Raw genomic sequence first — 26935 nt, 5'->3', positions numbered from 1 at the left:
GTGGTGCGGTAGGAGCAGATCAGTTGGTATTGAGGTCCTGGCGTCTACCTAATGGGTGTTTCGGGCAGGGGCTATTTAGGTCTGGTTTGATTCTATGGACTGAATTCCCATATGTGGTTGGTGCACATTAGCAGTGCTCCCAGAGATGATCTTCTAGTTGAATTTCATTGTAAAGGAAACCACTTTGTGCACTCTGAAGTTGTGTGATGTGAACCAAAATGCAGGAAGTGGGAGTGATGGGAGGTTCTTTGAACAGCATACTTCTGATCTGAACAAAAGTGTTAGCCTAATTTTTTAAGTCATGAAATGTGGTTGAAAAACTGAAAAAAGTTATTGAGCAGATGGAAACAATGTAGTTTCTTTTAAGTACTTTAGAGAACTTTTTAGGTTTCAAATTGTTGGCAACACTTCAGCATTACTTAAAAGACCAAAAGCATTTGTCTTGGAATAATTGATACAAAAGTACCATATAAATTAATCTGCGTATTTTCAGATGCAATTCCTGGCTTACTCATTTGGAGGATTACAGTTTCATGTAAGTTTTTAACATCTCCCAGAACAGCCCTGCTGTTTATGCAACAGTAGCACAGCTGAGGAAAGCTTTTCACACCTGTTGATCAACATCTGAAGAGTCAAGATAACAAGCATGTGAAGTCACACTTCCTATCTTTCTCTCCATCTAAAAATAAACGCCATGGCTCTCTTTGGTTTGTAATAAATATATAAAAAAGCCTGGACACAGTTGAGAAGCATAGTAGCATTAAGCTATCATGATTCACTGGCTATGCCATTCTTAAGCCAGAAGATAAAGTGGATAGTTCTTTAGCTGGACAGTTTGTAAAGGATTTGTGCCAGGAACCACTGACACCCTACTGAGATAAAGAATTGAGCCTTGAGCATGTGATAGAGAGAATTACTGTATCTTTCTCTCACATTTAAATCTCTATATTCAATTCCTCCAAACTGAAGGGACTGGAGGATAAGATTTCCTTTTTTTCTCTTCTATCAGGATCAAGGATTTTAGAATCTGCATTAATTAAAAATCTTTGTTTCCTTTATGTTATATCAGCGTAATGATTTTCACATAGGTCGGTACTTGCAATTAGATAGGCTTACCTTCTAATTCCATCAAAGTAATGTCCAACCTCAAACCTCTCAAAATAGCACCGTGTGATGATGCAATGCCACTGAACTTTCCCCAAAGTTTTGGCATCAGGTCATGTTCTATGACTTTCTTTTAACCTAACCGTTCTTGTATCTACATTTCCGAGAGTTTCCCCACATTTACAATTGGTATGTTTGGCCTGTTAAACAGAGAGCAGTTTTGGGTCTTCAGTTTTGAAAGCATATGATCTCATTCAGTTTTAGAAAGCTAGTTTTGCCCAGATTATATACTCAAATGCCTAATACAAAAATTGTGTTTAATTCTTGCCAGTGGTTTGATAAATCCAAAGCATACTCTTCTATCAGGCTGAAAATGCCAAACTTCTGTTATTGTCCAGTCGCTTGACACACTTTCTCTTTTTTCATACCAGTTGAAAAGAAATACAGAATCTTTATCGTATGTAGTAGATTTATTTTTACCTTCAGTTACTCCACAAAGAAAGGAACATTAAGCAAATATTTTAAAACACCGATGACATTTTAGGTTTGTAAAATAGGCATTATGTGCACTCTCACTTTCAAAAGGATTTTCAGATTTATTTTATGGGCTTTAACAGTGGAATAATATAAATGCTACACATAGCCTCCATGATACATGAGGAGCAGAATTATGTTTTGTGCCCAAAAATAATTCAGGAGCTAACCTTTAAAAGGGTGCAACACTTTTTTATGTCTGCTTTTGATATGCAGACATAAATTATAAAGGCAGTGACACACACATTTTTAAAACATTTAAATTCTGAAATAATACTTTAAGACATTTTGAAAAGTCTTCGAATATGTGGACATGGTATTTCAAGCTTTGGGACTCATGTGAATTTTTAAAAGATATTTAAAGTATGTACAAATTCTTATTTTGATTCCATATTCTTCTTACACTTTAAGCTTCTTATATACTTTTCCCATTCTGCAATATAAGATTGTTTGCCACTGATTTGTTAATTTCTGCTGGTCTTGTAGACTTGGTACAAATTTTGCAGCTTTTTCTACTTTAAAGTGGGTTCAAAATACCCCAATAAATCATTTATGAATTGTGTTGATATTTTTTGAAAAGGCTAAGGTTCAGTTTATCAGTCAGGTGTATATGTAGTTAGCACCTACCTGAAAGCAATGTAGCCCTTAAAAAGTTTCAGAAATTGATTTAAAAACTGTATTCTTTCAGCCTTTTTTTTTTTCCTTAGGACTTCACCAGGCTTTTTATAAAAGATCTTTCCTTTGCATATTTTAATTAGCATCTATTTTTAAAGTTGTCCAAGTTTTAATTTACCAGCAATAAAGATATTATGACAATATTTCCCCATTGTTTCTATTATGAAGTTGAAAGATGGAGATGCAAAAAACCCGTACCATTTTATGCAAAAAGGTTTTTAAATTTACTTTCATTCTTAATTTGCAGTGAGTTCCTATTAGTGGTTGTTTTTCCAAAAAACAATGTGTGTGTGTGCTTGCCTCAAAACAATTTTCTGCTAAGTGATGTGAAAGCTGATTTCACTGCAAACCATTAAAAGAACATAGAACTTGTGTTTTGCTTCTTATTAAACAGTCTTTATTATTCTAGCCATTTTATTGTATGACTTGGTATTTATTCCTTATCACAGTTGCTGCATCAGAAAATTAAGTCAATATAACCCCAAATTCAAAGCAAAGTAAGCAAAATCTATTTTTGGCATACATTAATGGTAGTTGAAAAATAGATGGTGGAAGCAGACATGAACAACTGCTCATGTTGTAGTATCTGTGTAAAATAGCTGCTTTTCTAATGATCTGTCAATTTTCTACATTTGTTAGGGCCCAGCCTGTAACACTGATGGCTTTGTTGTTTGCACAGGTACTTAATTTATGTTAAAAATATCTTGATTACAGCACTTATGTATATGCTGTAATAATAATGTAATACCTCAGCTGTTTCACTTTTTTTATTCCAGTACATCTGTTTTAGTTTATACTTAATTGAGTTATATTGGCAACTTCAAAGATAATATTTTAGCAGAATTTTAGTGGTATAATGTTACTGCTGGCTAATAGGGACTTCCACCTCCCTCAGAATCCCACAAGAAAAAGTTTAAAAGCTGCTACTTTGGAAACAGGCGGAAGTCCTGACACTTGTACTGCAGTTCTAAGCTGTTAATGGCTTTTTGTGTGCATGCATATATTTGTGAGTTAACGTAAGACTAGCATTTTGGGTAAACGGTAACTGCTTCATATCCCTCTGGTGGCCTCATGCGAGCTCGTGCATGAGCTTCACAGTATAGTTGGCCCTCCACAAAGAAGTAGCCTTTTTGTTTCAGGTTGAGATTGCAGTCAGAGCACACAAAACATTCTGGGTGCCGGTATTTATCACGTGCCTTCACCACTGTTCCTCTATGTGGAAACAATGAAAAGAAAAAAAGAATTAATTCATATGAATTTAAAGTGAGAAGAAACTACAGTATGACACAAAGTAAGTTCTAGGTATTTATCTTAAGGCTCTTAGGTTGTTCTTCTGGTGGTTTTGCCAACTACTATATAATTTAAGGTTGGAAGCTGAGTTTGAGTAAGTGACATAAAATGACATAGAGGTGATCACATGGTTCAATAGTTCGTTGGAAAACCAGAGTTTGAAGAAACATGTTAGTTTGGTTACAACACAGAAAGTACAGTTTAACCTATCAAAATGGTGACAAAATGAGTTTAAAAACCACATTTCTTTTCCTCACTAACTGTGTTCTCTGAGCTCATCATTATCTGTGTTCTTTGCTGAAGTTAGTGATGTCATTCAGATAGAAATGTGGTAGTTTTAAAATAGGCTGAAGAGAGCTTTATGGATACTCCTACTGGGTTGGGAGAAGGATGCTTTACAGTACCAAGAAACTTTTGAGAATTCACAGCTTGAGACAATGCAACACAGGTAACTGCTGGTTTCGTTATGTATGTGTTAATGATTGACTTGCAAAAGGTCCTGAGAAATCTTAATTAAAGCCTTGATAGTAGATCATCAAAACTGAAATAATCTGTATTGAAAGTGGCTAAAGTATAGGTTAATAATTTGGCATTTAGAACAATGTGTTTTTATATCTCCGTTCTCTAGAAGCATTTCTCTACTGATGCAGGTGGAGACCAAGACCATCACTTGGAAAGCATTCCTGTAGTCTGCGGTGGTGTTTGAGGACATGTGCTTGAACTAGAGATTTCTAAAACTAAAAAGAGACAACTTACACAATCCCATTCCCACACTTGTCACACAGTGGCACTTTCTGGACACCAGGCATGGCAGTAGGTATCTTTGTCACAGGTGCTTTCACACTTCTTGTACCCGTGGGGCGTCCATCTGAGAAACAAAACAATCCTGTTATGTACAGGCTGATATAAAAGCATCTGATGCAGTTAAATAATTTTCCTGTAAATACACTTCTGGATATATTTACAGGCTTTCACTTATATCACCAGACAATGAAGTTTCTCTATACAAGTTTACTGGCCAGATTCCACCTCTTTGGAATTGGGAAAAATATTGTGTAGCTGTAGCCAAAAAGCAAGTACAAAAGTTATTATATATATATTGCTCTCTGTCTTGTAGACATCATCTAATTCTCTGATAGTAGGTCTTGGGTATAGCAGGAGAGGGAGGAGGGTTTGGCTTTAACATAGCAACTTAACATAGTCAAGACCTATTGTTAGAAAGCTGCTTATTTAATAACTAACCCTACAACAAATTCAGAAAGATTAGTAACATGATATGAATACAAAATTATAGCAAAATACAAGAAAAAGCCAAGCAAAATACCACAATGGTGTGTGCATATATATATATATATACACACACAATTAGATGTATTTATCCCTTCTCTGGTAACTATTGAGATATAAAAATGAAAATTTTAAATATTTACCTTTTAGGTTAATTTTGGTTGTATTTTATTCTTTACACTTACTGTAAATATAACAAACTTGCAGCCTTTAGTAATGTTATTTTCATAACTTCGTCATTAGAAGGAAATATGACTGTGAATTATATTGTTCTCTTCAATTTTTATTTAGAATGAAGAGGTGATGGCTGAAACTTATTTTAGGAGTTGGTTTAAATTTCTCTTTTCCTGGATGTGGAAGAGAGTGTTTTCTTTCTTGGTGTCATGAGTATACGCAGCTTGTCCCCAAAGTTCTCTTGCATAAAACTTTTTATCATTCAGTTAAAGTCAACTTTGTATGTTAACAATCTTAAAATCTGAGAAGAGATTCTGAAAACTGTGATTAACACCCCCATTTTATTCACACAGGAGATTGCTAGCTATAAAAGCAAGGGGGACAAATATTAGGAGGCTAGTGTGCTATCTATAAGATTCAGAATGACTTGGGCTTTCAGAAATTCTTACAGCTCTGATCTCTCATATTTTCTTCTCAGATTCCCCCTTCCCACAAACATTTAAAAATGCTTTGAACAGGTAGAATATGTCATTATTAACCACCTTCCTCGGAGACTAAATTCTGGAGCACCTTAAAGGAGCCAGACTGGCGAGGTTGACTGGGCTCCTCCTGGTTGGCATGCAGCATCTTGTACACATCAGACTGAGGCACTGAGTTGGGAGGTGGGTCACTGTATCACAGGGAGGAAGAGCAGATAAAGCGGTTTAACAAACATAACTTTAAAGCAATAGCTCTACCAGGCATAGAATATGATTCAGGAAACAAACATAAAGACAATGTGTTTCTACAACTGCTGAAAAACTCTTTCTTCCAGGTAGCATTGCTTTATATAGCCTCTTCTTGATCTAAAAAGTGCTGGAAACAAAATATCTGTGCAATTGTTACAAAAATAAATCTACAAACTCATGAAAGTATTTCCATAATTACTGTTCTGGCTGTAATGGCATTTGGAAATAGGCCGGTACCTGTGTTTAACCTCAAAGCAGTTGCATTCCTGTAATCAACTGCTGTATTACCAGGTGCTCTTTGGTACGGTATCCAGAAGTTCCATTTTCTCAGCAACTGGCCTCAAGAATATTGTTAAAATCACAGCTCACATCTTTACATAAGGTCAGCCAAAACCTAAGTAAACAAATCTTTTGGGAGAGTATCATGACATGAAGTTGTTCTTCCTTTTTTAAGTTGGCTCGATCACTAGTTAATATAGTCGTTATGTGGCTAAGATAATTGTTACTTATTTAACTTATGGAGATGACAAAGAGTGAAGTAGGTATTGCATAGTAGTAAGCATTGTAAGGTTGTCTTGGTTTTGGCTGGGATAGAGTTAATTTTCTTCCTAGTAGCTGGTACAGTGTGTTTCGGATGTAGTATGAGAACAATGTTGATAACACACTGATGGTTTAGTTATTGCTAAGTAGCGCTTATCCTAAGTTAAGGATTTTTCAGTTTCCCATGCTCTGCCAGCAAGCAGGTGTACAAGAAGCTGGGAGGGAGCAGAGCCAGGACAGCCGACCCGAACTAGCCAAAGGGATATTCCATACCATAGAACATCGTGCTTGGTATATAAACTGGGAAGAGTTGTCTGGGAGGGGCGGATCACTGCTCGGGCAGGTGGTGAGCAATTGCACTGTGCATCACTTGTCTTTTCTTGGGTCTAATTTCTCCCTTTTTGTTACATTCCTTTTCATTACAATTATTATTTTTGTTATTATATTTGTATTATAATTGTATTTTAGTTTAGTTATTAAACTGTTCTTATCTCAACCCACGAGTTTTACTTTTTTTTCCTGATTCTCTCCCCCATCACACTGGGAGTGGGGAGGAGTGAGCGAGCGGCTGTGTGGTGCTTAGTTGCTGGCTGGGGTTAAACCACAACAAAGGTGAACACTGATGAATGGAAATTCTGTTTCTTAATTTAATTAGAATGGGACACAGCTTACTTTTTGTAATGCCAATTTTATGATAAAAATACAAAGTAAATTATTGTCCAAACAACAGCTCATGGTTGAATTTCCAATGATCCATGAGCCGAAGATTTTACCGAGAATATTTCATGGTATTTTAAACTGTGGTGAATCTTTTAATCACCAGGTGATTAAAAGATAAACCAGGAAACTAACATCCTAAGTAGTTGAGAGGAAGAGTAGATGACTATATGCACTAGCAGGAACTAGGCTGAATGTGTGGCATCTGTAAATTTCAAACTGCTCCTGGGACTAATTAGAAAGGTCCAAATTTACTTCAGTGAAGTCTGTTATCTCACTGATATATACATTAGTGTCCAGTTTAAATTTTGTGTTACAACTGGCCTCCTACTGTCTGTTAGACTTTAGGTAAGTTTCCACTGGAAATAAGCAACTAATTCCACAAGGAACTGGACTGGGTTTTGCTTTATATGGTTTGGTTTGTTTCACAGGGTAGCATCTAAGCTGTCAAATGGCACTGTAAGAGCAGCGGCAGTTGGGCAGTGACCCCTGTTGTTTATGTTAATTGTTTGCATCTTCATCAATCAATAGATTTCTCCGAGCCACCTTTAAGCTGGTGAAGAAACTACCACTGCCTTGTCACAAGCTTTTAATGAATTGAAGGAGCTTATTTACAATTCTCACCAATGGCTACTTAAACCCTTGATTCTCTCCTCTTCACTAAAATATTTCTGAACGTGAAACAAGTATAATACAATTATATACAGAAAGCAAAAAAACAGACACAAAGGAGTGAGATAACACTTCTAAATGCATACATAGTGAAAACCAATCCCACAACAAAAGACATTTCAAACCTCTGTAGAGAGTCAGTTCTCAAACTGGGAATGCCACAGGCATTTGTGAAATCTGATTACTCTGGACTCAATCCACGATTTCAGAATAAAGAAAAAGCAAATTTTTAAAAATTGTTCTCTAATTGTTGTGATTGAGGATAAATATTCATGCAGTAGACTAACATCACTCTGCAAAAACTTCATGAACTACAGTTTTCATCAGATAGGGTGAAGTTAATACTTCTATATAAATATGATTTTTATAGTTAGTAACAACCCAATTCTGCAAGCTGCTGAAGAAGGCTCATTGGTGCCAGTGATTATTGCTTATTTAAAATATTAGTAATTAGCTTTAGTTTACACCATAGGTATTATGAATTATTAACTTAAATACTGTTGTAAAACAGAAAAATAAGTTACCATTATGCAAAACTAAAGATAAAGCAATGCGAATGATGAATTGTCCCTTGAAAAAAATGAATAGTGCTTTAAAACTTTTTATTGTATAATCATCGTTATTCAGATACATAAGGTTCCCACCTGCCTTTTAGTCATTGCAATGGCTAAAATTCATAAGTCAGAGATAGATTAGTAGGCCTACGAAGTCCATTCTGGCTCTTTTTGGACAAGAGCTAGTCGTACTGAATGAGTCATCCTGAATGGAAGTTAAATATCTAGAACACTATGAACATCTACAAGATTTCCTAAACTTTGTAACCTGAATTTCAACAGTTGAAATAAATTTGAGTTACTAATAGTAACTTATTAATTATTAATAAGAATAAGTTATTAAATGCTTATTAAATAAATAATAATTATAATAAGAAATAGTTTTTAATTTTGGAGAGAATCAGAATCTTGATTCGGAGTGGTCAGTCAGCTAATAGTCCAGGTAGTATCATCAGTTTTTATTTATTAGCTACAAATATAAGGTTATGTCCTATGAAATATTTATTTGTAAATTCTTAAAGACTCCTTTGATGCTTTGGGTTAAAAGTCATAAATTACTAGTATTTTAAAGAAAATATGGAAGGGCTTTAAATGACAGGTTCTCTCTAACCCTTTTACCCATTTTCAGAGAAACAGTGTGATATTATTAAAGCTCATGATTTTTGGTATATTCTAAACTTGTATATTCATAAATATTAAAGATACTGGCTCTAATTACCTTATTACAGGTGTTTCCCCCAGAGCTGTAGAAACTTGGCCTTGCAGTGTTTCCATGATATTGTCATCTGAGTACAACTGCAAAGGTGTGTTAAACTGAGCGTGTACAATCTTGACACCGGGAAGCTCCATTTCCAAGGGAATGTTAGGGGCCATCTTTGACACTGCTTTCAGCTCGGTAGGGCAGATAGAGCTAACCGTGCTAATTGAAGAGGGGGTACTGCGTCCGCTGCCACAGTCAATCCCCGAAGGAGTGCTGCATCCACTGTGTTAATAGCCAGATTACAGAAGAGTGTGCAATGCGTATCAGATTATAGAGAACAAAGACAAAAGTACAGGAATATGGTGATGTTAACAGGGCTGAAAAGAGTAAATAGAACAGATACAGAAAAGCAAAAGTATAGAAAGTAGAGAAAAGCAAAAGTATGCGTATTCACTGAAAAGTATTTTCCTGTAAAAAGTATCAATGCCAGTTATAAAGGAGTCCTTAAAACTCTGGCATGCATTTTCTTTAAATATAGTAAAAACTCTTTGATAGATTGAATAATTCAGAACATAATATTACTTTACATTTTCAATGCTAGATTTTATTGAGGATTAATTAAGCCTCCCTAAAATTCTTTGTTCTAGGTGAGTAACTCTTAACATTTACAAAAGGGTAGCATACAAAGGTTATGTGAGTTGTCCATGTCAGTGACAGAAAAAACACCTGCAGTACTGGAATCCTAGTCGCATCATTCCAGTCCTGTACCTCACGACCATCTCGGTCCACAGTTGAAGAGACTACTATAAAGTAGTGTAAAATAATGGGTGTCACATTTCTTAGATTTCCTTAAATTCTATGATAAGATACTTATTAATCTTTTAAAATTAGTTTAACACTGTATTTCGTTTTTTTAATATTTGTCGAACATTTCAAAGAAGAAAAGATACTAAACCAGCCAGGCTTACTTTTGCATTTCCAAATTACAGTGTTTCCAGTAGAATGTAAAGTGGTCCTTCACAAGAGCAATGGATATGTATTCAGAGAATTAATTTTACTGCTTTTGAAGTAGATTTTACATATAATTTATATCTAATAAAAAAGATGTACAGTTTTTTAGAAATATTAATGTTGCTTGATGTTACTGAAGTAAAGTTACTGCACAACAATTTAACATCTCTGGAAAAGGATTAGTAAAACAATGTGAACGTGAAGCCCAAAGTCTTTTTCAGTGTCACTATTTTTAATACTTCAGTCTTTTCTCCATAGCACCTCAGAGGCTTTCTTTGTTATGGGATATTTCTTTGTTGTTGCTATGGAACAGCACATAACGCAGGCTTTCCACAGTCATTGGTTACCATTTATGTGATATTCAGAGCTATCAGATAAATGCTTAATCTCTTTCTTCCAACCTGCGTATCAGGGTTGTGGTTAGTTCTTTCCAAGCTGAATGATTCTGTGGAAACCTGGAAGAATACTCTGTTTCCCAGTTTGATAGTTCAGTACTCTGCCCAGTAGCTACTTTTGGGTGGAGAAGACGACCCACAATTCTCCCTTTGATTCAGAGGTGAATTTGTGTAGGACCACTTTCTCAAAAATGTAAAGGGAAATATATACTCTACCATCAAAGACATATCAAAAGAAAGCTAATTCCAGAAATGGCAGGCAAGCCTCAAGGCAAAAGTACAGTTCTGCATCATCGCCTAGCATGAGCCAGCCAAAAAATTCACACGGGGGCAATTTATAAATATACAGTCTTTTCTTCTAGGAGAATCAAGACCGCCAAGATCCTGCAGTAGAGTAAGTTTTGTCAGTGCTGATAGTGTTAGTAAATGGAAAGTAGCAGGAAAAGGCTAGAAAAAGCACAACTCTTGCTATGAGCAGCCAAAGTAATGTTAAAACAGCATAAACTATAAGTATAAATAAAATATAATTATACATTAAATGTAATTTCCAGTTAGTTTTGCCAGAGTAAAGTCCAAAATTGTGGCTAATGCCCAATCTGTTAGCTCAAACCCACGGTCCATAATCAGTTCTTCTTTTAGTCAAAGTCCTCAGCTGTCTGTCCTAAAGGGATATTTACAGTCAAGGTTGCAGTTTGGTTTTTGCTGTGTTTAGCAGAGGGTAAATATCCAGCCAGACTGATGAAAATGTAGCAGACAAACAGTGTGACAACCAAGGTTTTGTTGATGTAACACCCAGTGTCAGAGATTCTGCAGTTTGTAAACACAGACTTCTTCAGTGCTAGAACACCTGACAGACCTTGCCCAACTAGAGTTCTGAAACTTGTTGCATCGCTGTCAGGTTAATTTTTGCAGGTTTTTTTCCCCATCTGACATGCTGGAAAATGGCCATTTACTTCAGTATTTTCATAGAAAATATTGTGTAACTGAGGTTTTTGAACTAGGGGATAAGGCTCTTGATACACTCATTTGAATCTCCATCAATCTGATTAGGTACCTGTCAATGGTACCTAGTAGTCCAAAAGCCAGTTTAGGTACAGTGTGTAAGTGCTGCCTATGGTTAGAGGCTTTGCTTCTATTCCATGTTTGCTAAGGACTGTTTTGACATTTATCCTGTATCAGCATCAGACTGCAAGGAGGGATGGGCACCTTTTCTCCACTGTGGCGGCGTTCTACATTGATAGTTCTTGTTCGCAGAAGGATGGGACTCCATCCATCTTCTACAGTCTCCTCTTTATCACTCAGGTGGTTGAAAAATTTAACACATCTCAAAACTGATAATCCATATGAGATTGTCCTTTGTACACAGGAATCAATTATCATCCTGTTTTTCTGGTCTACTTTGTCACACTTAAATAAGTACAATTGGAATGCAGGCATTTTGAACTTTCGGAAGGAAATACAGAACACTAAGCCCACTGGTAAAAAGTGCTACTGCTAGAGGGGATAAAGGGTAACATTAGAATGTATTGCATCACTCAGGCGCTTTTGAGCTTCCTTGCACTTTTAGCCACACAGTTTGCATTGTTTTTTCCTCTCTGTATTTAATAATGTAAATAATAGTAAGTGAGGCAGTTCATCCCCAGTGATGATAGAGGAATATTACACTAAAGTGATGGATGTAAATATATTAGCTTTTCTGCATTTTGGAGCTTTACACCTCTGTGGCATCAGATAGTTCTCCTATTTTAGCTCTGCATTAAGTTGCCTTCTGAATAGAGGTCTGCTGAAAGGCAAACGTAGAATCTCTGAATGGCCTAGATGATAACTTATATAACTAGCTATCTTTTATTTAGCAAGTTAACAAATTACATGAATTTCCATTTGGACAGAAGAGTTTCGAAGTGCCATAGATTTATAAGTATACAATATCTGGTGCTACGCTGTAAACTGAATCAGGTTCATGAATACAGTTACTTCAGACTCTTATCAGTGTAACTGAGATGGGAGTGTGGACCTGCATTCTTTTGGAAATAGAAATTTGAATTTCAAGCCTGATCTCTGCAAGTCAACCATTTTTTTTTTTTTTTTTTTAATTTATTTCAGTGTTAGGCTATATACTACTATGAGTAAATTTCAAATGCATCAGTATGTTTTATTAATGTGAATGGTGAGTATCCATTAAAAAATAACATCATGCATCCAAATCCAGCACAGCACTCAGAGTTTATAACCTGCTTCGGCCTGAGACTATGAAAGGTTTGGGCCGAATATTATGCTTGTGTTCAAAGTAGTTCATATCCTGTAAAATAAAAGAGGGTTAAAATAACTTTCTTTGGCCTACAAATGCTTATTTCTAGTTAAAAAGTAGCTAACAAAGTTTTAAAATTGTAACCGTGTTTAGTTTGTACATTCCTGGTACTCAAAATACAATCACTTTAGTGTTCAGAAACATTCAGAGTAAAGTGCAGTTGTAAGAGAGAAGGATGATGGTAGGTAGTGTTGCAGCTCAACATAGAGGGCAAATTTTAGCTACCTGCAGCATTGCTACTACAGAGCTGAATGGAGAGTTTTCTGTGTTGGAAAAAATTGCTTCATTTATCACCATTTTTTTGGATAATCAACTCCTGATTATCAGAAAAAACAGCAAGAGCTGGACTTTTAAATTGAAAACAGAACAGATAGTGATATACCACAAATGGCCGCATATTATAAGTAAATACCAGTACTCACTTTTGCGATGAGTTAGGAATGAGACCCCTCAGTTGTCCATGAAGTGCATCTTGAATATTGCCAGATGAATACAGCCCAATTGGAGAATTATAGGAGGAGCTCACTACCTGTCTTTTGTCATCAATATTTGCTGCTGCAACAAAAGGCTGGGCCCTTCTGTTGTGAGCTGTACCAATAGGCTTGAATTCCTGTACATGATAGGCAGACAAAATACACAAAGCTACAATGCACACCAAAGCTAGTAATGAGTAAAACTGACAACATCAGTATTGTTAATCTCTGCATGTTTTACTTTTGTGACTTTGTTATTTTTGAACTGGTGCAAGCATGCTATATTTTTCCATGAATTTTCTATATGCTACTTAAGCCATACACATTCAGAGACTATTATTTTCCTGCCTCAGGGCAAACAGAAGGCATTCCATGTTTGTAAATAGTGTGCAACTTCAAGAAGAAATGGGAGGGATGAATATTATAGTAATCTGTTGTATTGTTCTCTAGATTTTGCACTGTTTAGCATCTTCTTTTAGAAACATTCCATGTATAGTTAGCTTCATTGCTTTGCTTTAGTGCTAGTCTCTGCCTTTGCATTTTTGTCACATGCTGATGGAGGGACTCACAAAAATATGAAGACTTTATTGTAAATGTCTTGCCTAGAAAACACATAATTTTTAACGCTTCTTTTATGGAAATAGTCTTGAATGTACATCAGATCAAGGACATTCTTCTGAATTTATTCTATACTTTGAAGCATACCTGTGCGTCAAAAATTGTGGTGCTGTATAATTTAAAGATAATGTGAAATCATCATAAATAAGTAAAACCCAGAAATGGGTAAATTGGAAATCATTCTGCCTATGTTTGTTTATTTCTGGAATACGATTTTGTTTATTGTTGGCCCAGATAATTGCTTCCAGTTGTAGAATTCATAGGGATAAGATCTGGAAACAAAATCTCTGATGACCTTTCAGATAACTTACAATGTTCTTCTGTAGTGATTGGCCAGGAACGATAAAGACTATTGACTGTGTGAAAAATGAATTATTTGTGTTGTGCATATTTAATACAGTCTCCTTTGAGTCCCGGTCAGCTCAGGTCTGGTCCATCCCTAACCCAGAGAAATACAGACTTTGGAAAAAATAGTGTTGTCGTCTGCTGAGGTTTTTTTTTTTCCTTTCTGTGCTCGTGGGTGAAGAATGTTTGCTGCTGTAGTCCATCACTTTGTCCTGATGTCCTGCAGCGCTCTTTGGAGACAGTGCTGCGAGAGCACTTGAACTTCCATCGGTATGGAATAAAAAGCTCTTGTTCCTAACAAATAGGCTTCTACAATTTGAATTGGTCTCTTCTTTAGAGACTGGAACTTGAAATGTTAAAATAACACAGGTCATAAATACTTCAATTTTCATAGAAATCTTTGCCAGTTCTCCAATTTGGCTTTGTTTTTGAGTGTGATTGGTGTACTAGAAACACACCTGCAATACTATAGACCATTTCTGTACTTATGTTGCTATCCCACTGTGTCATATGACCTAGAGACAGTGTAAGTTCTGATAGAGATTTATTTCAAATTGTTGAAGCTTGTATCTTAGGTACAGGAGCCTTCGGCTTAATCACTGTGTACAGCATATGCTGTCTGGTATTTGCTATCACATATTTTTTAATGGTGACACACCCAACATCTTCAACTTTAAAATTACTCAGGTGCAGTTGTGGTCGTTCACATATGTGTTGCATGCTACACAAACCAGTCTCCTTGTTCCACTAAATAAAACTGTAAACAAAGTGTTTTGTTTAATGCAGAAATGCCTTTTTAAGATTACCTTAGCCTTTAAGAATGCTAGAAAAATTTCCAGTTAGAACAAGTACAACATATTACCAAAAACTAAAATAGATATTTGAATGCTAAAATCCACAGAATAAATCAAGATAAGAAGAGCAGATTAGATAAGCATGGACACATTTTTGACATCTCTAGATTTTTGTTAATTCCCCAGAACATTACTTCCTTTCTCAGACAGCATCAAGTCTCTGTTCAAAGTTTTGGTGAATAATTTATAAAAATTATGAAAACCTGAATGTGAATTGGCCCTTTGTTTTTATTTAAAACAACAGTTTCAGAAATATATTTAGGAACAGACCTAAAGAAAAGTCATGGATATATAGAATGTGCAACCAGAAAATGCAAACAGTAAAAAGCAGTTTTATTAAATAAAAATGTTTAGCAGCATTGCACTGTAAGAGGCTACTGAAAGCAGCAATCAGATAAACGAGCACAAAGATTTTTCTTGCAGTTCCTTGTTTCTGTCTGATAGAACTGGGTTGCAGTTAACAAAATGTATTAGTAAATGGAAATAATCTACTAGTGTTTAGGATCATGTCTACTTAATAAATGATATTAATGTCAAAGTATTTAAAATTTATTTAAATCCATGTATGATACGAAACGAACAAAAACAACTGTGAACATTGTAATTTCATCCCCTTTTTTTATTTCTTGTTGACAAATGAACAGCACAGAAGACATATGGCACCATAATAGCATGTTTACAATGTAACAGTTGTGAAACAAGTATTTGCAGTTAGTTAGACTTAAATTCTGTTTTCTTTTTAACTCATCTATTCATATAAAATATCAGTGACAGAACATACAGCAGCAAAAATAGTCCAGCTCTTGTGTTTATTGGATCTCATTGAATCTGTGAAAAGTCCTCCTTTAGTTCAAAAGCTAAATGAGAACTGGAGGTTGTTGAAATTCCTAATCAGGAATATTTGAGAATTACAGCATTTAATTTCTTAATTTTTTTCCAGCTGACTGATGTCCTTTTTGCAGGTCTAACTACATTTTTTGCATTGATACAGGTATTGGGAATAGAATGAATGTAGCCCCTAAAATCTGTAGAAGTGCATCCAGCACGGACCATATGATAGCATTCCTTGGGGATAATTGCTATGACAGTACACAGATGTTTACATTTTGGAGGTATCATGTGACTAAAATCTTTATCTCTGAATGCTGTTATGGAAGAGGGGGTAGGTCCTCAAAATCAGACTATCACAATTATATTGTTTCAAAACTTGATTAGAAGTGGTAATAGACTATAAACTTACTTTTTAGAATAGTGGGTTGGGTTTTTTTTTAGATTTTTATACTTATCTATGTGTACAGTATATTTCTATCTCCCAAGAATGTATAATGTCTTTCATGGCCAAAAGCCTAGCCACACTGAACAAAATGTTCAGGCAAAGATAGAAGCAAAAAAGAAAAACAATTCAAGAAATTGTGGTAATGGAAAGAAATTCATTTTAGATGAGGTTAAAGAGATTGTAACAGAAAAAATTTACAGGTCGTAGTATTGTTTTACACTGACAATACAGCAGAAAGGATTTAAAAAATAATTTATAAGATACAGTTTGCCATTTATATTGTTTTATTTTCTCTTCCTAATTATATTCTTTGGGAACTTTATGTTCTAAATTGCTTTTATACAGAATACGATGTGATTGTATTAGTAATACTTCAAGTAGTCTAAGATTTCCTATTATTTATCCATCATGCTATAGGTTGCTCCCGACTAATGAAATTAGGTGGCTGGTTTTTATGTGGGGTTGTGTAGCTTTCAAGAGTGGCTCTCAGTCAGCCACTTACTGCTGTAAGTTATTTACTAGAATTGTTGCCTCAGTTTCCTCTTCCCAGAGGAAAAAGCAGTGAGAGCTTTCGTTGTGCTGTGACAATTGCCTATACCAATCTCCAAAGGACTCTTTGGGGATGCTCAGCCTAAATGCAAAAGTTTGCTACGGTGTAAAGGTCCCTTGTTCCATAGCTGCAGGTAGGCACAGTATTTAGTTGTTTATCAGTTTTCACATAACCATCTCCAAGCATCTCTAGAATAATTTTCAGTCATTGAAGCTAAAGTAAGCATTCTCTGGCCAAATATTTGGCCAAATTGCTGAACAATTTAAAATATGTTATACTTGCATTTATAACTACCTTTTATTAGCTTGCAAATAGAAACTAGATACTAAGAAGATTGTGTAAGTCTTCATCTATTATTGTTATTTACTTGGCTTATAATGTATTTTAAATTATTGACTCACCCTTGTGAAACTTTCTTAGTGAACTTTAAAATGTCTTTCTGGCAAGAGTGAAAAAAATCTGACTACATTTATAACATCTATGACCTTTTGAGTAATTTTAATTATTATATAAATGGAGGAAATGCTTTTTATAGAACTCGGTGATCTTCCATTTCTGCACACCAGTCAATGTATAAAATACTTTTGGATAAAAGGGTTTTACATTTGAAGTAACACTATATTGCTTTTGGATTTTTCTCCATTTGTCTGGGCTTCAATGCCTTTATTTATTGTTGGACTCCAGCAAACTCTAATATGACCTAAACAGCACAGGTTATAGTTGTGCAATAATTTGTCATCTGAGGTTAAAGAAACTTTGATGTTGTACTGTTTTCACTACTGGTATACACACTGCTGGGTCTCGTGTGTTGTGACTAAATATGCAGTAAAATTTAATTTAAAATTACAGCAATTGTTGGAAAAAAGGCTATATTTTTTTTCCACAGGGAGATCAGGGTAATGGATGTTCTTGGATGGAAGAATTTAATCTAAAATGTAAATCATCCTTAGAATGGTTTAGCATATTTGTTTATATGCATTGCTACTTTTCTGGGGCCTACTATTTATTAAATATACTCAGTAGTCCTGATTTTCCTAGGAAGGAAAGAGAGAGAGATACTGAAATGAAGAGGTGGGCTGTTTAACCTAGGAGAAACAGTTTTTCTGATTGCCCAATGGAGACTGCTTTCAATAGTCTGCCAAATAGCACTTAATGAAATCTTGTGATTTATTTTTAAGTAACTATCCTTTTTAGGAATGCAGCTTTCATGCAAAGGGATTACTCTCCTGTCATACATGCCTACGTGGTTTTCTCTGTAGCTTTTTTAGTGAATTTGTTTCATTGCTGTTTATTTTATATGTATCCTAGCTATTCCACAAAAATATGCATTTAAAATGTTTTTTTTTCTTCACTATGCTATCTCCTACTGCTGAAGAGGATATGTTATTTCTGATTAAGTTTGCTGTATCACTTAATGCAAGTTTTTAGATTGGAAGGGAGAGAACTGGAACACTGAAATGCCATATTTATGTTTGGGAGTGTCTCCATGAAAACAGAATTCATGGAAGTATTTATTGCCTAGGATTTATTTAAATGGAATCTGCACTTACATTTTGTCTAGGATAGCACAGAATAAATACTTTGACATACTTGCTTTGATCCTGGCCTTCCAGGATCAGCAGAATGCTCTTCCCTCCCCCCTCTTGAGAGAACAGCAAACGTTCATGTAGGTTAAAGAGGAACGACAAAAGAATAAAGCACTAGTTGTAGACAGTAGCTAGCTAATTAACTATATACAATACGGACACTTCAGCTCGTAGGATTTAAATTGATTGGGTTTGCTTTGGTCATATACAAGGATCAAGACTTTGCTGGTCAGAATTGGTGAATGGTTTGATTATTGATCAGTATATGGGTTTTGTACAAGTTCTGTGGTGTAGTATAAAAACATATGGAAGTAAAGAGATGCAGCATTAATGGATCTCTCTATTTAACTGACTGTTACATCAAAATAACTTTTGTGATGTGATGAGTGCATTGCTTTGGTACTTGACATTTATTCCTGATTGAAGAACTTCCTTGTATGATGAAGAATCTCTAAAGCAACTTAAACTCTATCAGCATAAAACGAGTTATTTTCTTTCCATAATAAAGCTATGGTGATATGTACAGTTTCAAAGAAAAATGAGAATGTGTTGTCACTTGTTAATGTTTTGTTTCATTTATAGCTGAAAAATAAAAAAAATCCAGTCAGATAAAAAGATGTTCATACATATCATAATTGTGATGGTTTGTATTAGCTTAAACTGGCAGATAATGGATGAAGTGCTATTCAAAGTATTTTAATGACCACAAGGGAAATCATTTAGAGTGTAAAAAGGTGAATGGAAATGGTTAGGTAACTTTCAACAATTCATACCTGTGGTTCAGCTTCCAAATTTATCTTGAAGGGATGTGCTTTGCCATCTTCTGAAACTTGTGGGGACCATAATTTAGTTCCTGCCCTAGAAGGAAAGAAAGAAAGGCAGAATTTAAATAACTTGAATTCCTATAGAGTTGTATATGTTCCTGTAAAATATAATGCAGCTTGAAAATTTTCAGTTTGTTCTATGCTTGTTAAATGTTTTAACAGAAAAGTACTTGAACCATATATAATGTGTACTACATGTAAACAATATATTAAAAGTGTGTTTACTTTTTAAAAAACTGTATACCTTGAACAATGGAAAATAATTTGTTACTAGTTACCAAATGCAAAGGGAAAGGGAAATTAATGCCATTCTGACCTGAGCTGATGAAATTTTTACAGTTGTTTTTTTAATGGTTGATAGAATGAATGTTGGGTCCTCAGAATATTTTGCACAAATAAGTGAATATCTTAGTAGTAATCCTAAACCAGAACAACATCAATTTCTTTTTTTATGACCACAATATCCATGCAAAGTCTGATTCAGTGTAGGAGGAATGCAATCTAGGTATGCAAAGTATATGTGCAATTGATTCTTTCAGTCACTTAGGCAGAGATAACATGCAAATATCAGTTACAATTTTGTTTTCATCGACAAAGTGAAATTTGGCAGCTAATTTTAAAATAGTGTAATATTAATGTTAAACATTAATCTAGGACTGCTTGTTATATAAATACAAGTATTTAGCATTTTAAAAATATGCATGTATTTCATAGGCACAATTACACTTATATTTTGAAAATTGCTTCCTAAGAGAGCTGCTGAATGGCGTATACCAATCTGTACCAGAACCTAGAATTAACTGTAGGAATTTTTAACAGTGGTGTGTGATCTAGTAATTTGACAATGCTCCTTTCAAAAAAACCCCCACCTTCTGTATTTGGAAAGAAATATTGTGGTCAGCTGTAATAAAGTACTGTGCCTCCTTGAGAGCCTCAGGTCAATCAGAGCTGTCTGATTCCTGGAGGCAGCTGAAAGGGTGTGCTAGGTGATTCTGATTAAAGGCTGAGCAAACTCAGTTGGGAGGTGTGAAGATGCAGGTTGTTTCTGTTGCTGGCTTCAGTTGGGCAAAATGAACACAAAAAGTTTCTGGACTCCTGCAGTTTAGGTAAGAGAGGGTTTTTCAGTTTTGTTTTGGTTTTAACGTTGCTTTGAGAATCCTGTATTTGGTCTAATACATTGTGACCAAAGAGGTTGGCTTTAAACCTCCTCCTTTGTTACCCCTTATGAAAGTCTGATGTGATGTTGCTTTCCTTAACTGGGAGGATATACTCACAGCTTTGTCTGTGGTTGGGAGCAGGAGGCAATGATAAGCACCTGTGGTTGAGGGAGTGTTAGAGCAGAGAGGTAACTGAACAACTGACAGCTAGCTGAGGGTTTTATTCTTTCCCAAAAATGTGAAGAACTGTTTGTTTACAGACAGCAAACGTAGGACTTGTGGAGTCAGCAGGGACAGTACGGGGGTACAGTTCACAGCTCAATAAATGTGGTGAGTAGCCTGAGGGCAGTCATCTTGTGCCCATGAAGAAGTGTTCTGGGGAGTCTTGTGTGATCTGGAGTTGGTGAGGTGGGTCTGGGTGCTTGTAATTTTAAAGGTTTTGTGAAATTCTTAAAATTATTTTGAATAGTTACACTATATAATAGTTGTACTGTATAATAGGTTGGGTAGTATCTTCTTTCACAAGTAAGCGGACGTGTACACGTACCTCTCTATTTTCAAAGAAAGCTGATGTACAGCTGCTTTAATTCTCTCTTGGGCATCGTTATGTGTCATGTTCTCTGTGCCTAGACCATCAATAGCTACAATAACATCACCGGGGCACAGGTTGGCAGCTGAAGCCTTGCTTCCAGGTGTAATCTGAAAAAACAAAATTTAACTGCTTAAGCACCACGCATACCTGAAAATTGATAGAGAAAATAAACTTCACCATGCTTCCCTATTTTCTATGGGGTTGCGGAGGGAGGGAGTGGGCCTGTAAACAACTATATGCTGGCTAACAAAAAAAGTAAGTTCTTAGTTTTGCCAGACCCTCTGTAGTTCTATTGTCAGATCACCACATAAATGCTTTATTCATCATAACTTCAAATCAGATGGAAACTATCTTCACACTTCTGCATTAAGTAGTTTCCACTCTGATTTCTGTAGTTACTGTAACTTGTCTTTAAATCTTCTGTCTCAACTGCCATTGTGTAATTTGCTTGAAAAGAAACAGTTAAGTTTTTCCCTTGCAACTCCAGGCAACAGCAGAAGAATAGAACTGCTAAGAAATAGTGCTACTTAATGTTCATGTGCGTGATGTGCCATTGACTGGCTGATATAGAAAGCCACTTGTGGTCTTACCACATTTAAGGACAAATACAGCAGTTAGTGTGTTTCTGCTAGCCTGGTCTCTCATGTTGTATTGCTAAGTAATCAGAAATATGCTAATAATACTGAAATGATATTTTTCTCTTTATTGTTGTCTAATCCAGACCCTGAACTCCTTAAAGTGCTTAGCTTTAAGTCCCATTGCATGTGAATAACAAGGGCCCTGATCTTTCAAGGTGATCTGTGTGGCAGAATTCATACCTCACAGAAAGGTACCATCGTCAGTGACATTCATAGAAATAGCTCAAAGCTTATCTTTCTATGCTTGCTTTTTTTTTTTGTCTTGTTGATAATCTTCTACATCATGGTTCAAATAATTGAAATGCAATATAATTCTGTTTTAAAATAACTATTGCAGAGAGGCCATGACCTTAGATATTACTAAAGCTTGTTCTAGAATTGCAGGCCTTTTTTTCGCAAACAGGTGACTTGTCATACCACCATAGCATTTAAAGAGGTCTTTGGTCACTGCGTGGGATTTAGGTCCCTTAGGTGTGTATTGCCATTTTAGGTGACCTTTGATAACCAAGACAGCAACATGAAATTGATGGATGTAGCACATAAGCTTCTGGAATTCAGCTCTTCTGAAACAGCAGAACAAAGGGGACAGGTTGATTCATCTAAAATAACACTAGCTGCTTTTTTAAAGTAAATGAATCCCAGTGTGGAGGACAAAAGTGTCAATATATTCTTATTTACAAGAGCAGTTCTCTGATCTGTGCCATGTATGAAGTAAAAAAGCTATTGGAGATATTTTTTTGTCACCATGGGTTTGGCTGCAGCCAAAGCAAGTGCTATCTCAATTATTAGAAGTAATTAAGTGTTATGGGGGACTAGAAAACATGCTATGGAGGTGTTCAACTCTGGTGTTTCCCAGTTTTTCAGCAGAGGCTTTTACCCCCTCACCCTCCAAAAGAATGGACTCGTGTAGTGTGTGCTTAACAAAGTCTTAAGGTGCCTGAATAATCTGTTTGAGTATGAGTCGAGGAAGTTGCTCATAAATTCTAAGTCTGAAGTCTCCAAAATACTCTGTTTCTCAAACTTCAACAGCTGTTGGTGTAAATGAACTACACTGAGACCACTTACATTACTGCAATAAGACAGGGGTAGAGGTATGATCATGCTTCTCCCTTTAACCTGGAACGGCTCCTGACTTTGCTTAGCATGTTGTAGATGTGTGGAATGACAAACTGCAGCAGGATTCCTAGCATTCGAGTGTGACTGTTGATGCTCTAATACCCAAAATGGGCAAACCCAGCCATTCTTGGTTCCCTCCAAGAATAAGCTTGCTTGAATAACCCTTATATAGGTTACTCGGTAGATTATGCTTTTTACGTGTCACAACAAATCCTCTGCTTTATCTGTGGCATACTGCAGCAATGTACTGACGTAATGATTCTGCCTTATAAAGTAGCATATCTGTCTAGCATGGTACGTTCCCCTGCAGCTGTGCTGCTAGTAGGACCTAACCCATTCTGTGCTGCTGGTAGTAACGCACAATCCCTTGGATTTTCTTAGCATATTGTTACCAGCTGCAGTGATACCACTATATGGTTCAATGGGGTTACCATTGTTTGGTGGGAGCAAGGAGGAAAAGGGCCAGGAGTCTGTATTTCCTATTCCTTAGCTGAATTGATTATTGCCAGGCTTCTGGGATGTGTCTGTTGGGCCTTAACACCTTGATGGGAGTGCTGAGCTCTACCTGCCCAGGCCTTCTGGGGTGCAGAACTACCTGCCCTTGTATAATCCTTTCCCTCATCAGCTCTTCCTGGGCTTGATGGAAAGAGCTGGAGATCTGCCACTAGGATGGGGTAGGAGGAACATAGCTGGGTGCCAGCTCTTCTTTCTTAATATTTCAGGGGGGAAATCTTGACTGTTGCTTATGGGGAAGAGAGGCAGACAGACAAAAGTACTGCAGCCTACGTTTTATAGAAAGGAGGGACCAGGTTGTGCGTTGCAAGATTACACCATATTGTGGGTATAATACTGATATTGTGGGTACCTCAGTGATGTAAGTAATACTGTTTCTTAAGGAACTCATTAGTGACACATTAAATGTGGATTGTGAACACTTAGAATCGTATTATGACTGTAGTGTTTGTTGCTTGCTCACTCTGGCTTCATGAGGTAGATTCTACGGTGCTTTGAGAAGATTTTTGCCTTTCTCTTCAGGACATGTCTGTATGGCACACCTGTTGCTCCTGTATCCTAGGTATCTCAGATTTGGATAAATACAAGGATGTATGTTGAGCATTCAGATGTTGTCAGAGACTAGATAACTATTTAACCACATGAGGGGCACTGTCTCCTATGAAAACTTTGAAGAAAACCTCTCTGCATTTGTTAATAGACTTATGAAGCTCATCATGGCACACCTTCATAAACATTGCAGGTTCTGTGTTTTCTAAAGAGAGTTATGAATGTCTGCAGAGTGGCTAGATATAAAATTGAGTTAATATAAATACTTGCATTGTGACCTGTAAAGGTTTATATTAAAATAGAACTTAAATCTAGAGTCGATAATATTTCACCATTCCCTCCAAACTCTAGAAGTTTCAATTGTTCCTGTAATGCTTTATTCAATATGACTTAAATTCCAGGATTGCATTCCTCTAAATGCTTAACCCAAAAGGTTATCTTCTGGTCAAAATAAACTGAATTATTCAGTTTCATTAAGACTAGGTTTTTGATCAGTTTAATTGATGTAATTTCTTTGTATCTATGTAAAGTTCCAAGGATTTCAAGACATTTTTTCATTATTTCTAGTTAATTCGTTGTTTCTGACCCTAATAGAATCTGAGTATGTCTATTTTTAGTCCCCTCCTGTTCTTCCTACTTTCCCAGTGATTATGATCTGTGGTTTTTGCATTTGCTTGAAACGGTCAAAACAACAGAACAAATCACAGATGGGTTTTGGAGATGACATCTGTTCTTTAGACAGGTGGATGATGATCTCTTATGTTGTCTGTCTCTCTTGACAAGTCCTGGTAAAAGCTTTCTCTTGTTGAACAAGGACTGTAGCCAACCAAACTCAACACCTGTCCAATTATTTTATTCAAAACGTGTTTAATAATAATTTCTAGTTCTTGTTTTAATGGCTAATAATTTTTTTCTTGTCAGGACAGTTAAGCCAAATGTGAACGGGCTGCTGGTGATACCTTTTACAAAAGGAACACCTAGGCCCCCAAAAGCGAGGCATATGGATCTTGCAAAATATTCACTACTTCTTAAGGAGTACTGCATGAATACTTATTTAGGGACTCTTCTAAATGTATGCTTTGGCAACAAAAATATTAAACAAATCTACCATTAATATTCTTGAATGTGAGCTAAGCAAACTTAAACATGTCATTTTTCCCTATAGATATTTTATTTCATAGTTCTACTTGAAATGTGATTTTGAGCATTTCTGTAATATACTAGAAAGCAATGGCTTATGTTATGTCTTGTGAGGCATTTGCTAGGTTTGAGTCAATTGCAAACTAATTTATTCTTTAGAAAGTTACATTTATAGTAATGTCCTTTGTTATTGCAGTTTTAAACTTCATTGCACTTAATCTAAACACAAAGAAAATACAAACCAGACACCGCTAAAATATTTTTAATTAGAGATAATGGAAACTTTTTCTTTTGAAGGCCCATAAAAGGCAATGAAGGTCCCAAAACATACAGACATTTTTTTTTTTCTTTTTAATTCAATGTTTTTGTCTCCTGTTTCTCCAAAGGCTTTGCTGTGTCCTGTGAATATTTGTTATGAAGCTACATACAGTCAAATAATAGCATTCTGGTTTACTTCTGTTTAAAATAAGTAAAATATTTTATGCTTATATGAATCTGGAATAAGTGATTAAATGAAACTAATTTTTACTAGTATAATATGTGAAAGGTTGGTCCTTAAATTTTCTGTGGCTTCTTGTTTAGAAGCATATTTACTGCAAGGCTTCACCAGTGGTATCCATCCTTCAAGGCTCTTGACGTTTGTTTAATACCAGGCATAGTGTATATATTGAGTCATAGTGCAGGGCTTTTTTAAAAAAAAAAAAAAAAAAAGGCATTGGTGGTTTGGAGGCTCATGGAACACACACTCAATGTATCTGAGGTTCTGAAAAGCAGCAAAAATATAAGGAGAACTAATTCTAGTCTGATGTGCACTGAACACAATTTTCAAAACATACCAATTATCAAAATACATATCCTGCCTTTTGAGTAGATCTATGTAAATGCAGAGCAGCAGACAGTGTTTTATATGCTCCATTCATTGAGTAACTGGTTTCTTAAATAAATTGCAGTTAACAGCTCAAGATCCATGAAAAAAGGAAGGCTTGGATTCTTGCCCTTTATTAGGGGGTTAAGGTAAATAGGCTCTTTCTAAATATGGCAGAAAACACCAAAGAACTATCTCCTTCGTATTCAGGATTGGATAACTTTCTAATAATTCACTGATTGAACATTCATGAAAGTGAGAACTTTCACATGTGTAAAAAAAGGCGCTGTTGCCTTTGCTGGCAATAATCAGGACTTGATTTAATTAAATAAGAGTCAGATTAATCTTGTAAAGTTGGCACAGAATTTGCAAAGTAGAAACTTCCAGACGTGAGGAGCTGCTGCCAAGCAGTCTTCCCCCCCAGTGATCACAGAGGCTAGTCTTGCAAATGATAAAAGTGGGGTCTGGCCTTTAGTAGGCTTGAAAGTAATTTTCTCATCTGAATGCCTGGGGAAATCACGACAAAGATTTTCTGCAGCCAAGGCACTTGAATTTAATTTTTGAGGCATAAGTAGAAATGCAGTTAAGGTATTTTAGACCGATGAAACGATCCCAGAAACATGTCACGCAAAACTTGTAACAACTGTTAGCATTCAGCTGGCTCTCCTCAGAACTAGCAGCTACTTGCTAATCTACTCACAGCTTCATCTGCATCTCTGAACTCCAGAACAGTAAAGGGCAAAAATCTGCAACAACTTTAAAATGTAATAAATAGAAAGGAAACAGAAAGAGTACATACCCTGGTTATGATTAAGGGTTGGTTAAAATCTGTTCCTCCCGAGAGCCTGAATCCCCAGGGTGCCGGTCCTTGGAGAACAACATTTTGTGGCATTGTGGACAGGTTTTTTTTTTTTTTTTTCCTTGGTTACTGTCCTTTTTTGCTTAGGTCTGTGTGAGGAGCCAAGCTGTCGGAGGAAGGGTGCTGTCAGCAGAGCACCTGCCGGACAGGGCAGCCGACCCTACGCACCTCCTAGGAACTTTTACTCGTCCCACGGCTGCGGGAACTGCGCTTTATCCCTGCTCTTTGGGTGACGTCAGCCAGTCCCTCGGCTTCTCCACCCACGGAGGGGAGTATCGAACTCGGACAAAT

General features: G+C 36.0%; 1 protein-coding gene across 3 annotated transcripts; it reads right to left on the bottom strand.

The window, feature by feature from the left end:
- Positions 1-1555: 1555 nt before the first annotated feature.
- PDLIM3 (PDZ and LIM domain 3) lies at positions 1556-26895 on the bottom strand. Of its 3 annotated transcripts, XM_030022235.2 has the most exons (8): positions 26585-26855; positions 20920-21071; positions 19165-19249; positions 12613-12680; positions 8994-9257; positions 5607-5734; positions 4360-4471; positions 1556-3525 (listed from the first exon to the last, which is right to left on the bottom strand). In XM_030022235.2, exons 1-8 carry the CDS (start codon positions 26675-26677, stop codon positions 3336-3338), a joined length of 1092 nt encoding a protein of 363 aa, XP_029878095.1. In that variant the 5' UTR covers positions 26678-26855; the 3' UTR covers positions 1556-3335. The 3 variants fall into 3 exon arrangements, with proteins under 3 accessions (XP_029878095.1, XP_029878104.1, XP_029878114.1); XM_030022244.2 differs by lacking the exons at positions 8994-9257; positions 12613-12680 and adding an exon at positions 13112-13299 and having other exon boundaries at positions 26585-26895; XM_030022254.2 differs by lacking the exon at positions 8994-9257 and having other exon boundaries at positions 26585-26857.
- Positions 26896-26935: the final 40 nt, after the last annotated feature.

Source organism: Aquila chrysaetos, chromosome 1 (genome assembly GCF_900496995.4).
Source record: "Aquila chrysaetos chrysaetos chromosome 1, bAquChr1.4, whole genome shotgun sequence".
Classification (NCBI taxonomy): Eukaryota; Metazoa; Chordata; class Aves; order Accipitriformes; family Accipitridae; genus Aquila; species Aquila chrysaetos.
Note: the sequence above shows the minus strand (reverse complement) of the source record. Positions and strands in the feature narration are given on the sequence as shown.

Excerpts from the sequence above, each read along its gene's own strand:
- PDLIM3 (XM_030022235.2), bottom strand. The coding sequence starts at position 26,677 with ATGCCACAAAATGTTGTTCTCCAAGGACCGGCACCCTGGGGATTCAGG. Across the intron at positions 21,072-26,584 it reads AACCCTTAATCATAACCAGG|ATTACACCTGGAAGCAAGGC; the intron begins GTATGTACTCTT and ends TTGTTTTTTCAG. Across the intron at positions 4,472-5,606 it reads GAATTTAGTCTCCGAGGAAG|ATGGACGCCCCACGGGTACA; the intron begins GTGGTTAATAAT and ends TTTGTTTCTCAG.